The 15,634-nt window shown below is 39.1% G+C and overlaps 1 protein-coding gene across 2 annotated transcripts in view; it reads left to right on the top strand.

Annotated features, from left to right (window-relative positions):
- Nucleotides 1-15,634, top strand: part of LOC126354803 (huntingtin) — a 472,584-nt gene that overhangs the window by 216,936 nt on the left and 240,014 nt on the right. For both annotated transcript variants that reach the window (XM_050004721.1, XM_050004723.1), the window contains exons 23-25: nt 4,995-5,155; nt 12,035-12,183; nt 14,881-15,017. In XM_050004721.1, the coding sequence (XP_049860678.1) occupies nt 4,995-5,155; nt 12,035-12,183; nt 14,881-15,017 (447 nt within the window). The remainder of the gene's footprint in view (nt 1-4,994; nt 5,156-12,034; nt 12,184-14,880; nt 15,018-15,634) is intronic.

The raw sequence follows: 15,634 nt of genomic DNA, 5'->3' as shown, positions 1-15,634 counted from the left end.
TCATTGTTTGCTAATAAGATGTCTTCCTCTCCTCGTCCTGCCCTCCTATCTTTGCTGGTTTTTGGGGCTAATTTTGAATCAGAATTCATCACTGAAGACAGTGCTACTCCAGTCAATGAGATTCCAGGCTGAAGACATGTCTGGAGATGCCCCAGATGGCACTGGTGTATCACCTGACTGCCGCCTGCAATACAACCTGACAAGTGATGGTCTGGGGTACCAGTTCATAGCAGGATCCCTTTGGTTGTTCCATCACATTTAGATAATTCCTTTGTGATGTGTCTTTTTTGTTTTATAGTATGTGTTTCATATAGTTACATATTATACAGGGTGGAGAAAAATTGTGTCATGAAATTTTTAGCCTGGATAGCTGATGCCAGTAGGAACCAAAATTACTAATGTTGTGTTGGTCAACAGCGCACCATTTTTGAACTAAAGAGACTTGGCGCCACACACTCTGACTGGTCATGGGATTGCCCTGTTGCCATTTGTCGGTTGACCGGCAGTGCTGTGGTTGTCAGTTCACACATACAAATGTCCCTTGCCCCGTCAATGCCCCAACATGATAAGCACACGTGTCGAATAGGTCTTGCTGTTTGTCTCCACCTCACGTCAGAGGCATTCACATGTAAGGTTCACTTTGGAGCACACACACACGTAACCTGCGACTTAGTCATACAGTAAGCAAGGCAGCACAGTATTCATTTGAAGAACAATGAGATATGGTTTTTGTTGTTGGACTAGGGAACGGTAATGCACATGAAGCTCAAAGGTTGTATGAGGAACGGTACCCAGCAAGACGCCATCCACACCCGCAAACGTTTACAGCAATTCACCTGTGACTTGTTGAAACAGGCTCATTAGCAGGATATCATGGCGATGCTGCAAGACCTCAAACACTACGGGATGCTGCTTTTGAAGAGACTGTTCTCGAGCACTTCAAGGAAGCATCTACGACAAGTACTCGAGCAGTTGAGCACGATATGGAAGTCACTCACACTTAGTCTGGGAGGTTTTGAGGGATGGCAGCCAGCATCCATTTAGCTTCCACCTTGTCTAAAACCTAAATCCTGTGGTGGACTATGAACACAGGCTAGGATTTTACTGGTGGTTTCTGTGACATGTTGCACAAGATCCCGACTTTCCCACCATTGTGTTCTTTACCAATGAGTGCACCTTCCATCGGGATGACCTTTACAACACTCGAAATGTTTATTACTGGGCAAGGGGAAATCCTCATCTAACGTATGCCCATGGACATCAGGAACGATTTTCGCTCAACATTTGGGCAGGGATTGTGGGTGGCCATCTGATTGTACTGGTCCATCTACCTCCTCAACTTATCTTCACTTTTTGCAAGAAACTCTACCCGGCCTGCTGGAAGATGTTCCTCTGGACATAAGACTACGCATATGATTGCAGCATGATGGGGCGTGCACACACAACAGTCGTGCTGTGCACAGATATTTAAATGAACTCGTTGACGGCTGGGTAAATGTCATAGGTGCTCGTAGGACATGGCCCCCGCAATGAACAAACCTCACGCCACCAGACTTCTTCCTGTGGGGATTCTCCAAGCTTCTAGTTTACCAACCCAGACGCAGACCACCTAGAAATGAAGAGGAGTTAATGAATTGCATTCAACATGCCACCAATCACATCAAGGCAATGTCAGGAATCTTTGAAAGAGTTCGGCAAAACACCATTTGGCGTTACCAAGCTTGTGTCGCGTCAGAGGGTCGCCAGTTCAAGTACCTGCTTTAAGTAAACAATGTCCTAGCCATAAAAAAAATGCCATTTTCAGGGCCAACACAATTTGTAAAAGACTTATTGTATGCAAACTAACAGCTGTTGATGAGTTTGTTCCCTGTACGCCTTATCATGAAACTACAATGGATGTTTTGGGACCCAGGCGGATTTGCCTCCAGCCCCCCCAGAGTGGAAGGCTGTCGCGTTACCACTTAGCATGCGAGCTGCCTTGGATACATCATTATCTCCAATAGGCAAAGGATTTATGGTCATGCATTGTCCAGAGCATCCAGCAACAGAGCAATCCCAAGGCCAATTGGAGCGCATGGCGCCGAACTTCCGTAGCTTAAAAATTTTGCGTTATCGACCTACACAACATTAGTCATTTTGGTTCCTACTGGCATCAGCTACTTAGGGTTAAAATTTCATGACACAATTTTCCTCCACCCTGTATATATTAAAATATACAGCCTGTGTCCTTCAAAATATTCATTAGAGTATCATGTACAATTTTGAAGTAAATCACTCAAGAACTTTTCAAAACCTTTGGTAACAACTTTTTCCCTTTATATATATATATATATATATATATATATATATATATATATATATATATATATATATATATATATATATTAAAAACAAAGATTCCAAGACTTACCAAGCGGGAAAGCGCCGGCAGACAGGCATATGAACAAAACACACAAACACACACACAGAATTACGAGCTTTCGCAACTGGCAGTTGCTTCGTCAGGAAAGAGGGAAGGAGAGGGAAAAATGAAAGGATGTGGGTTTTAAGGGAGAGGGTAAGGAGTCATTCCAATCCTGGGAGCGGAAAGACTTCCCTTAGGAGAAAAAAAGGACAGGTGTACACTCGCACACACACACACACACACACATATCCATCCGCACATACACAGACACAAGCAGACATATTTAAAGGCCTTTAAATATGTCTACTTGTGTCTGTGTATGTGCGGATGGATATGTGTGTGTGTGTGTGTGTGCGAGTGTACACCTGTCCTTTTTTTCCCCTAAGGGAAGTCTTTCCGCTCCCGGGATTGGAATGACTCCTTACCCTCTCCCTTAAAACCCACATCCTTTCATTTTTCCCTCTCCTTCCCTCTTTCCTGACGAAGCAACTGCCAGTTGCGAAAGCTCGTAATTCTGTGTGAAACTGCAATGAAACAAAAACAAATTCACTTCATTGTATTACAATGAACCTAATGTGACTATGTTGTAGTATAAAATTGTTAATGTTAACCCCCCAAATGAACTGTGGACTTTGCTGAGGTGGGGTGGCTTGGGTGTGTCAGTGATGTAGATCGTTGTACCCTAGGTGTTAACACAACAGATGGTTATCTGTGGAGATGCCAGACTAACACCTTATTCCTGAAGGAGGTCACCAGTCTGCATGATTTAGTGATCTGGCCTTTTAACATTAGCCAACATATCCTTCCTGTGCTGCTACTGTGAATAGTTAGCTGTAAGCTATTATTTTTTTCCTTCGAGTGCATGCAACTCTACTCTGTGGCTTAATTATGAGGGCATCTCTTGGATAAAATATTATGGTAATAAAATAGTATCTCATTCAGATTTCATGCTGGGGACTAAAGAAGTAGACGTCATAACAAGGAAACATAAAACAGGGATTGCGTGGGGCGGACTGTGGAATGTTAGATCCCTTAATCAGGCAGGAAGGTTAAATAATGTAAAAAGGGAAATGGGTAGGTTGAGGTTAAGTATAGTGGGAATTAGGGAAGTGCAGTGGCGGGAAGAACGGGACTTCTTGTCAGGTGAGTTCTGGGCTATAACTGCAAAATCAGACAGGGGTAATACAGGAGTAGGCCTAATAATGAAAAAGAAGATAAAAATGCAGAAAAGCTACTGTGAACAATATAGTGATTACATTATCATAGCCAAGGTAGGTATGAAACCAATACCCACAACAATAGTACAAAAATGGTTCAAATGGCTCTGAGCACTCTGGGACTTAACATCTGCAGTCATCAGTCCCCTAGAACTTAGAACTACTTAAACCTAACTAACCTAAGGACAACACACACATCCATGCCCGTGATCAGCTGTACAATTTTATGTTTATTCTCTATTGGTTTCAATTGTTGTAATCATCTTCAAGGAGAAAACAGTTAAAAAATTATATGTATGTGAGTCATGTATGTATGTAGAACATGTATAATTGTAATAATAGACTGTCTTTAACACAGTCCACACAACTAGGCACAATTGTGGTGGTGCACATTTGGTGATAACTCCACATTTAATGATTGACATACCATAATTGCGAAAAATTCAAATATTATGTGATTGTCAAAGAAATCAAGTTTAAATTGATACAGAGTGTGGACGCCTAAATGCTCTTTTCTCTCGTCAAAGGTTACAGCAATAGAAATGCAAAAGTAACAGGGCATCTGTTCTCTGAACAAAAACATAAATATATAACTTTTTGTAATGTGGTATGTTGACTTGTAGTACAGAAATTAAAAAGAATATATATATCTATACTTCTTTCACAATGTTTAGTACAGATAAATAATTTTTTAATTTTTCTAACACTTCAATATATCACATTATAAAAGGTCACATATTTATGTTGTTCATAGGAAGGGGTACCATTTTATTTTTGTTGCTGTAATCTTCAAATAGACCAAAGAACATTTGTAACCATTTAGGCATTCATGCTGTGTTTCAACGTGATCTCTTTGGGGATCGCATAATATTTGTACCTTTGACATTTACAATTTATCAATTATTAAATGTGTAGTTATCACCAAATGTGTATTAGTGTAATTGTGTGAAGGCACAGTGTGGTTGCATGAATTGTGTTAAGATAGGTTATTATGACAATTATGTATGTCACACATTTGTATGGCTCACATATTACTGAAATGTATGGTTGATCCATTGTTGTACGATGTGTAAGGATTGTGGTTTAAAAATGATCTTTCCTCCATTTTCTATGATGCTTGTGTATAGTATACAGACATTTTTTGTATCTTACAGTTTTCTCCTTGAAGATGAGTGTAACAATCAAAACCAGTAGAGAATAATTATAAAATTGTACTGCTGATGGGACAAATATGCTTCTCCCAAATCAAGTGATTAAATTTAGCTGGTATAAGCATGGATGGCACTAAGTTGTTATTGCGTTGAACAGTATTTAACTTATTTTATGCTTTGTACAAATTGCTGAAAAGAAGTTTGTTCTCTTTCATTTTTCAGCAATACACCGTGACAAGTGATGTGAGGCTTCAGTGTCGTGTTCTTCTTTTGCTAAGCCAGCTGGTTCAATTGCGGGTCAATTATTGCTTACTTGATTCAGATCAAATTTTCATTGAATTTGTTCTGAAGCAATTCGAGTTCATTGAAGAAGGTCAGATACCGTAAGTAGAAGTTTCAGTTCCTGTTTCTGCAGTTGTAGTTTATTGTGTTAGCAGTTCATTGCTCTTTGTTATTGTGGTGTAAACTGAAAATAATAAAAGAAATATTCCCATTTCTATTATTTCAAGCCATTGTCATAATTGTTATATAGTTACCACACTTGACAGGAGTCGTTATAATCATACAAAATAACAATATGAATTAAGAGAGAATGCTAGTCACCACTTAGAGGATATGATAACAGGGTGTATACAACCTGGGAAATCTGGGAAAAACCTGGGAATTTTTTCATCCAGGAGAAAACTGGGAAAAACCTGGGAATTTTTCGGAATTCCAGGAATTTCTAATATTTTTAGCTTTCAGTTAAATTTTTGTTATTTTAGTGGTAAGAATTGATTCTCTAGCGAAGAATATTACTGTATCCTGCTACTGGAGAATGATACTGCAGAATAAAATATAAACCTGAGAGAAAAAAATAAATTTTAGTTGCTAAGGAAATGCGCAATTTACAACAACAAAACTCCGAGCACGCACAAGCATCTGCAAATAGCAAAAATATGTCAAAGGCCGTAGTGAGAAGACTACATAATTCTTCGTAACAATAAACTGCTTGCTATGAGCATTACGTCACAACTGTTCACATAAGGTTCGTTTGCCCACTTGCCAGCAGGCTGATGCACATGCGCAGTTGGCTCACATATGAGCAATACCTATTCCCGCTTTCCGCTACTTGAAGTGTGGCTGTTAGCTGTATCGGCAGTAGCAGCAAGCAGCCAGATACAAATGAGAAAACTTTTTCTCGCTTGCTCCCTAGCTGCCAGATTTGCGCATGCACAGAGTTGTAGTGGGGAGGACGTTAGTCTCCACGTGACCCGTGTTTGCGTTAAGTGATTTTGCTGCTTCTCTTCGTTTACAGTTCCCATGTCAAATGAAAACAAAACAGATTTCTGTTTCCGGGAGCTATCAAGTGAATTAAAATACATTCACATAATTATGGAGTGCAAATATATATTATTAGTTTCAGTTTTCTGATTTTATTTTATTTCCAAGTTATTAGCAGTCAAACATTAATCATCTTGCAGAACAATTAAGTTATTTTTGCAAGTTTTTTAAAGAAATTTGGCTTTATTAGTCTTTCTGCTAAGGCAATCATTTTATTTGAAACAAAGTGTTCCATTCCACAGTATTGGCTAGTTCCAACAGTTCGCTGAATTTCAAGTGCACGTTATCATCTTCTGCCATGTATGGCATTATGCTATAATAAAGAACCAAAAATGGGACCGTAGAGTACTGGTACTCCAAGAAAATATACATCCCAGAAACCACACTGAAAAGCTTAATATCAGATGGGACCTATTTCATTGTGGATCTGGAAAAAACCAATGTGCACTTCAAGCCTAATTATACATTTTAGTATGGTTTACGAAATTCCGATGCTCTTTGGAGTATCCTCTGATGCCCTGTTTCTTTTATGGTGTAATGTAAGCTCTCTTAATGCTTTATACATACGAACATGCGGGCTTCCTACACCACTGCAGCTACGTATGGACAGTAATGCCTATTTTCTGGCGCTCTCTGGCAATTGGTAAATCGAACCTATTTCTAACAGTCTACGGATAGTATTGTGAAAGGTGATTCAAAAAGCGTTACTTTCAAAGTAAATTTCTTTTTACACAAGATTATGTTATGTATGAGAAAGTGGGATGAATTTCTAAATCACAGAGCATTTAAAACTGAACCCTTTGAGGACCAGCCACTTAAAAGAATTTTGAGCCCGGACATGTATGTCACAATTTTAAATTTTCTGGCTCATTTGTATAATGTATCTTAAAGTATAAAACATGCAAAAAAAGATCAATGTTACATGTGAAAGCTTAGCTTCTGTTATAGCTTGTTTATCTTAGAAACCAATATTATATGTGAAAGCTTAGCTTTTCTTGTAGCTATACTATGTATATTAATGTTAACTGTTAACTTTTCCTCTTTGTGTGTTCGCACTATGTAACCAGTGATCTTGCTATTGGCTGACAATAACACGTTTCCTATGCTCTGAATATCTGCTGTCATCAGCTGGCGAGATCACATGGCATAAGATATAATTGGGTTACAAAAGGACATCACAAGCTCGGTTTCAACACTCCGGAAACTAATGAGTTATGTTTGGTGCAATTCGAATTTATACTTTCGTAATATGAAAATATGCAGCGTATATGTTGCTGCAAATCAAAGGTCTTTCCAAAACTTCTCTCCCTTTTTTTCATCAAAAGTCTTTCCATAGCTTTTCTCCCCCATCTTTACTTTTTTTTTTCCGGGGAGTTCTATGCGAGCATATAAAACATTAACCATTCAAAGGATTGATAAATTTTAAAGTTCTGAGGGAAAATCTATGGAAAATCTACTGTCACTTAGCTTGGAAAAAGTGTATTTTCGCCCGGGGAAGAGCATATTTTTCAAACGGGATATCCGGGAATAATCCAGGAATTTTTTTTCCTTCTCCCTGTATACACCTTGGATAAGAACCACTGTTGTTGATACATACTTGTCTGTTAAGAAAAGATGGTAACAAATAAATCCATCTAAAAATAATTGAAAGGTTAAAAACAACCACTCACCATATAGCTGAAGTGTTGAGCAGTTAACAGTAACACCCACAAGAATGAAAATGTAGCTGAGCTGGTTATTTTTTCTTTTTCTTTCTTTTCTTTTTGGTTAAAGGAAAAAAAAGAAGAAGAAGAAGAAACCACCCAAGTGGAGTAGCACGGCGGGGTAGAGGGGGAGCAATGAGCAGGGTAGCGCAGTGGTTAGCACACTGGACTTGCATTCAACAGCCCATGTCCTGTCATCCTGATTTAGGTTCTTTGTGATTTCCATACATTGCTTGAGGCAAGTGCTGGATGGTTCCTTCAAAAGGGCATGGCCACTTTCCTGTTCCATCTTTCCCCTAATCCTAGCTTGTGATCTGTCTCAATGGAATGTCAAAAATTAATCTTCTACTCCTGCTCCCCCCTTCCCTTTTGCTTAATAGTAATGGAAAGGTTAAAACAAGAAAAGAAAACACCTTTCCTTTCTTCTTCTTCCTGAAACATATGTGCACATGCAGGTTGTTCGCAACAGTGCCTCTTCCAGGCTTCTCTTTTCACCCACAGTGTATCATTCAGCATTTCCTTCCATTGCAGACCTCTTCAGTTCACATCATCCTTCACAAGGTCTCTCCAGCTTGTCATGATCTTCCAATTAGTCTCCTTCCATATTCTGTCCATTTTAGCACTCTTGTTGGAAGTCCTTCTTGTTCCATTCTTTTGATGTGGCCAAACTATTTAAGCCTATAGCTCTCTATAGTTTCTTGAGGGGATTGACCTGAAGGGTGTTTCATATTGTTTCTTTCCCTATCCTGCCCCTTTTTGTCTTACTCAGCATCCCTCATAGGAAGTGCATCTCTGTCAGTAATATTCTGCTCATATCTTTCTATGTCCAAGATCAATGTTCTGATCTGTAGGTCATTGTGTATGATGATCTTTGTTTTGGCAGGAAGTTTCCAGCTTCTAATCATATCCAGTTCAAAATAATAAAATTCTGAACAATTTTCTACCCTGTTCAAATTTTCATCCCTGATGTTTTTTCTTAGTTATAACTAGCTTCCTAGACATTTGAAAGCATCTGACTCTTTAATAATTTTTCCATTACAACTTACATCCATAATTTTTTCATTTTCCCTGGTGATTTTCACTACCTAATTTTTCGTTAAAGTTACTTCCATGCCTGTTTCTTCAGTTACTCTCTGCCAAGTACTTAGTAGTTCTTCATTTTTCCCCAAATAGTCACATTATGTGCATATGCCATGATTATCAAACGTAACAAAGTTATATTTTCTCAGTCAGATACATTGTGTTACAGTTGCAGTCAGACTGGAGTGACAGGTTGTGTCGGATGGGGTAAGCTAAGGGAAGGGAGGAGGGTAAGGAAGAGATGGAGGCAGAGAGAGGTAAGAGTGGCCGATTGTGGGGAAGAAGATATGCCGAGGCACTGGAACAGGAATGTGACGTCGCAGAGCAGTTATCTCTGGTGCATGCAGGAGAAGTTGTGTGGCGCACAATCAAGTATATGAATGTGTTTGGGGGATGGTGAGGGGAGGGGCTAGATAAGAGCAGTGGAAGAGGTACACCGAGGAGGGAAAAGTGCGATTGTGAGTGTTGATTAATCTAGTGAAGTAGAGGGCGTTAGGCCAGAGGAGTAGTTGGCTGTGAGGCAGGGGATAACTGGGTGATCACTTGGACGTTGGCCATACTTTGGCAGAGGCATTCATTCCTGTGAACAGCTGGTTGGTAGTCGTGCCCACATAAAATGCTGTGCACAAGTTACACTGTAATTGGTATACAGCATGACTGCTTCAGCAGATGATACTGCCTCTTATGACATAGGAGATATCTGTAATGGGAATGAAGTAGGATAACCTCAGTGAGAAGTACTGAATAGAACAGATATTGCACCTGGAGCTTTCACACAAATATGCCCTATGTTACTGAGGTTTGGGAGAAGGCATGACATAAGGATGGATCAGGATGATTTGTAGATTGGATGGGTGATGGAATACAATGTGGATTGCATAGATGGTGGAATACCATGTTGTGAGAGATGGTAATGATGTTTCTCGTTTCTGAACAAAATGATACATTATTGTATAATATGTGCCAACATAACAAAAACAAAATTTCCTTGAATTTCAGTGGTGCCATTACAAGGGATTTTCATCTTGATCTGCATTGATTATTGGTCGCAAACCAGTTGTTTTACTTACAAATATAGTTTTTCCAAAAAGGAGCTAGTGAAGATGAACTATATATCCATAGCACTGAACTATTGTAAAGTCATTTGAATCATGTTTCCAAAATAAAACAGACGTTTGTACACTTCTTTTCATTTGAAACGCAGTCACATTTTGAGCATGATAACCTTAATTACCAGTTTCAGCCATCTTCAGATTGTAAAATGTAGCAGACTTACAAGAAAAATCTCAGTTACAAACTTAAAATCCATATTTTTTTACCTATTGTGTTTCTAATTTATTTATAGTTAAAGTAATAATATGCATATTTTATACCAGTACTTCATACTACTACTAACTAAGGCACGAGCATATGGGATTGGTTCCCAAGTATGTGAGTGGCTCGAAGACTTTTTAAGTAGTAGAATCCAGTATGTTGTGCTCGATGGTGAGTGTTCATCGGAGGTGAGGGTATCATCTGGAGTGCCCCAGGGAAGTGTGGTAGGTCTGCTGTGGCTCTCTATCTACATAAACGATCTTTTGGATAGGGTGGATAGCAATGTGCCGCTGTTTGCTGATGATGCTGTGGTGTATGGGAAGGTGCCATCGTTGAGTGACTGTAGGAGGATACAAGATGACTTGGACAGGATTTGTGACTGGTGTAAAGAATGGCAGCTAACTCTAAGTATAGATAAATGTAAATTAATGCAGATGAATAGGAAAAAGAATCCTGTAATGTTTGAATACTCCATTAGTAGTGTAGCGCTTGACACAGTCACGTCGATTAAATATTTAGGTGTAATGTTGCAGAGCGATATGAAGTGGGACAGGCATGTAATGGCAGTTGTGGGGAAGGCGGATAGTCGTCTTCGGTTCATTGGTTGAGTTTTGGGAAGATGTGGTTCATCTGTAAAGGAGACCGCTTATAAAACACTAATACGACCTGTTCTTGAGTACTGCTCGGGTGTTTGGGATCCTTATCAGGTCGGATTGAGGGAGGACATAGAAGCAATTCAGAGGGGGGCTGCTAGGTTTGTTACTGGTAGGTTTGATCATCATGCAAGTGTTACGGAAATGCTTCAGGAACTCGGGTGGGAGTCTCTGGAGGAAAGATGTTCTTTTCGTGAATCGCTACTGAGGAAATTTAGAGAACCAGCATTTGAGGCTGACTGCAGTACAATTTTACTGCCGCCAACTTAATTTTGCAGAAAGACCACAAAGATAAGATAAGAGAGATTAGGGCTCATACAGAGGCATATAGGCAGTCATTTTTCCCTCGTTCTGTTTGGGAGTGGAACACGGAGAGAAGATGCTAGTTGTGGTACGAGGTACCCTCTGCCACGCACCGTATGGTGGATTGCGGACTATGTATGTAGATGTAGATAGGTTTCATTTGGTAAACAAAGTGTTTTCATACCAAATCTAAGAACATAAGCAGGGAACCAAAGAACCCAAAAATATATAGATGAAACCAGTAATGATTTTTATCTTTTTACAAATATGATTGTGTCCAAAATAAAGACAAGTCTATAACATGCCAGTCACCTTTTTGGGAAGACATAACGCTATTTTTTTCAAAAACCAGATGTAATCATTGGTACACAGCAAATGTGATGGTAAAATGTAAATACAAACTCCATTCACAGGCCCTGTCGGACGCATCAGTACCAACCGACTGGTGTATCGTTCTCTGCTGTGTGGCTGCATGGGACCAGCACACCATTGTCAGTTTCCATGTCCTGAAATGTGATGATAGTAGTGGGAAAATTAACAAAAAGATTTTGAGAAATGCAATACCTTGAGAACTTGGACGCAGCTTACTTCTTAAGAAATGCTGGAGTGAATTGCTAGGTTCTGTGAAACCTTATTTCTGGCACCTCTCGGTTGCCATCACACCTAACACCTTATTCCCTATTCGCTGCACCTTCTAAAGTCCTCCCCTTAAAGAAGTGAGCCAAGTTTTCTTACTCCACATTTATTGAATTTTTCCAAAACAAAGTTTGCCACACTAGGATTCATATTTCCTTGTTACACTTTTCCTCGTAGTTTTTGTGTTTTCAAGCGTGCAATTACAAGTATAAGTAACATACAACTGTTATTCTCTTTTTGTGCCCTGCAGGTTGGCAGAAGACCTCATTCCGAGAATATTTTATTTTCTGGTGCATCTTTCGTATGAGAAGCATCATTCAAAAAGTATAATAAGTGTTCCCAAAGTTATACAGTTGTGTGATGGGTTGATGGCGAGCGGTCAGCCACCTGCTACCCACTGTAAGTTGATGATGATTTTTTTCTCACTTTTAAGACTTTTATTTTTTAGAACACAGAAAAATCAGTTGAATTAGATTTACATATTCCACATCGGTGAGGACCAGTTCACTTAGGGTCTGTATAAGGTACATTCATGTAGGGTTTTCTTCCCCCCCCCCCCCTCCAAATATACTTATGTATGGCAGTATGTATAAAATGTATATGTCAGTACATTCTTACACACTGAATATATATTTGCTTGTTCCTGCTGTAATTAATAGATCTGATGATACAGAAAAAAAATCTGCAAATATACAATAATTTCCACCATTATTTCTTGGTGGAAGATCTTGCCAAGAACCCACAAAAGTTCTGATTCAAACGATGGAAAATCCAGGATGGAATGTAACAATATTATGAAAAGAAAAGTTGCCCTCACCATATAACGGAGATGCTGAGTCGCAGATAGGCACAACAAAAAGACTTTCACAATTAAAGCTTTAGGCCATTAGCCTTCGACAACAGCACGCACGCACACACACACACACACACACACACACACACACACACACACACACACACACACAAAATCATGAAGTGGACCAAAGGTTTCTATCCAGCCGCTCATCAACCAGTCTGATGTGTCAGAAGAAGGCAGTATAAGAAAAGCTGAAGTTCTAAATTTCAGTTTTAAAAGAATCATTCATGCAAGTGGGTCATACAGTTATACCACCATTTGACCATCACACAGACTCCCACATGGAGAACATAGAAATAGGTATTTCTGGCAACCAGAAGAGTTTGAAAACAAATAAGTCGCTGGGTCCATGTGGAATACCAGTTCAGTTTGTATAATGTGTGCTCTTTGGCACTGGCCCTTTGTGTAGCTGGCATTTATTGTGAACCTGTCAACTGGCACAAAGTGTGAAGCGACTGGAAAATAGTGCAGGTCATGTATATAAGAAGTATAAAAGAAAGGAGCCACAAAATTTCAGACCAATATGTGCAACAATGGGTTTTTGCAGGTCTCTTGGGCGTATTCTGTTTTTGAATATGATGAATTTCCTTGAGACAGGAAAGCTTCTGTCCACAAACTGACATGGATTAGAAAGCACTCCATTTGCGAAACTCAGCTTGTCCTTTTTTCATACAGTATCCACTGAACTGTGGATGAAGAACACATATTCCTAGATTTCTAGAAAGCATTTGACACATTGCCCCTCTGTAGACCATTAACCATCTTAGATGGTATGGGCAATCAGCAGAACTAATGATGACAACTCTCTTGCAAGAACTGTACTCCTTTATGCCCCAGAAGGAAGCTGAGTCTGTCGTTGTCCCAAGAAGCTGTATTTGGCAAAGCCATAACTTGTAATTGCTGGCCATATCTGGGTGCCAGATCATGCAGCCTGCAGGCCTTCTCAAGTCTGGAGTCAATGTTTTGTTCTTTCCAGAAAATCCTGGCTGAATGTCTGGTGACTTCCCCCCTATTACAAGTATTTTTGAGCATCTAATGAAAACAAGCTCGCAAAAAGTCCTCACAGGAGGTAGCACTTTCCTGAGAAGTGAGGGAATGACCAACGAGAATGCTTGCATGGCTGAAAGGTCTGATGTTAAAACAATTTCAGTTGTTGCTCAGAGTTAATGAAATTGGGAGTGGTCAGCAGACTTCCTGAGTTTTGGGCCAAGTTGTGGGCTCTGGAGCAGAGGAGATGTTTGGAGAATTATACTTTAGGATTCCTAAAGCTGTTTTTCAACATGTAAAGTCTGTGAAAAGTCACAATTATGTTAGTGTGTGTGTTTAATTAGTCATATTCTGGTTTTGCAGACAAGCATTGCAGTGAAGTGAGTGTGCACTAGCTCAGCATGGAGAGGCCTCATATCAGAGTGTGGAGCCACTAGCTGACTAGAGGCAGTGTTTAATAATAGATGGGCATGGCAGTGTCTTAAAAAAATAATAATAATAAGAGGTGGTTTATTGATTTTTAGCAGTGTATGTCTTCCAACCCAGTGTTCAGATTCCAAAATATTTGTGAGTGCTTGTTAGTAGCCACAAGACATTAATCATTGGTCTTGTGAGTTTAGCAAATTAGTAAATTGATCTTAGTCTGCTGAGAAACAGTTTTGAGTTAATCAGTCTGTATCTCATGTAACATGTGTCAAGCCCGAAGAATGCGTTGTATACTATGTGAGCTGCAAGTGAGACCTCACAATGTACCACAGACTATCCCAGGATAAGTCAAAGCAACATTTTAAGGTTTAAGGGGACATGTAAGTGACATGCCTCGCCTCAAGGTGCACCCAACAGAAAATTATGTTGGACATCTACCAAACAAGCAGACCTTTTGTCTATGTGGGACACAATTGGGGGAAAAAGCCTATAAAGCTTAAACTATTCCACTGAATCAAAACCTACAAATTACTGTGTGAAATGTTCTTCAGCCTCCAACATATTTCCCATCGTCAGTTAATCCACAGCTGTAATGCTGAGTGTGGTACATTAAATGTTTCTGCAACTTGACTTTTGAAAAACCTAACTCTTTACAGTTCTGTCCTTGATATAGTGTCTTTTAATGGCAATGGTTGACTGTCAAGTGTAACTTCAGTATGTCTACATCAAAATAAATTTTACAGTTAGGTTGACTGATTTCATAACCAATGTAGCTCACTGATGCTTCATTGTTGTGCATTGCATTACGTGTTCTGGAATTTTGACAGGTATACCAGCATTAACACCTGTGGTAGAAGATATTTTCCTTCTGCGTGGCAGTAGTGGTGGTGCAGATCTGCGGGAATTAGATACACAGCGCGAAGTTCTGGTGTCAATGTTGCTTCGTTTGGTAGAATACCACCAGGTAATTTTATTTATTTCCTTCTGAGATACATTATTTTCATTATAAGTCCGTGTAAAAGTTGTAATGTTGCAAATGTATGTACAACTTGTTATGTTGCAAACTAATTACATTGTAAAATTCACTGATCAGTTCCTACTGGAATTGTATCTGTAAATTTTACAGTTCAAGATAAAGGTTTTCATAATTAATAAAGTCAGTGTTAAATAATCTTTGCATTTTACTATTGTTTATACAGTTATGAGCACATTGGTGTATAACTATTCAAAACCAAACATTCTGAAATAGTTTTCATATAGCCATATAAATTTTGCTGATATTGGGTTCTTATGCAGGCTTCTAGTCAGAAATACCACAAAGCACAATTGAACAACTTGAAATTCACAGTGGCAGATACTATTCAGTACAAAATGCTGTGTACCAAGTACATGCAGAGGATTACAGCTACCACTAATAATGATCACACTGATTTGTTTCATGGGTCTACATTTAGTCTTAAGTTGGAGGGTATGTGTACCCGTATTTCAAAAATTAGTTAAATAGGCTTATTTCATGCTGTTTCTACAAACAGAATTGTAGTTTGCTGTAACATTCACAGGCTTCGTCATTTTTAAATTTTA

Source organism: Schistocerca gregaria, chromosome 3 (genome assembly GCF_023897955.1).
Source record: "Schistocerca gregaria isolate iqSchGreg1 chromosome 3, iqSchGreg1.2, whole genome shotgun sequence".
Lineage (NCBI taxonomy): Eukaryota > Metazoa > Arthropoda > Insecta > Orthoptera > Acrididae > Schistocerca > Schistocerca gregaria.
This window is presented reverse-complemented; position numbering and strand designations above follow the sequence as displayed.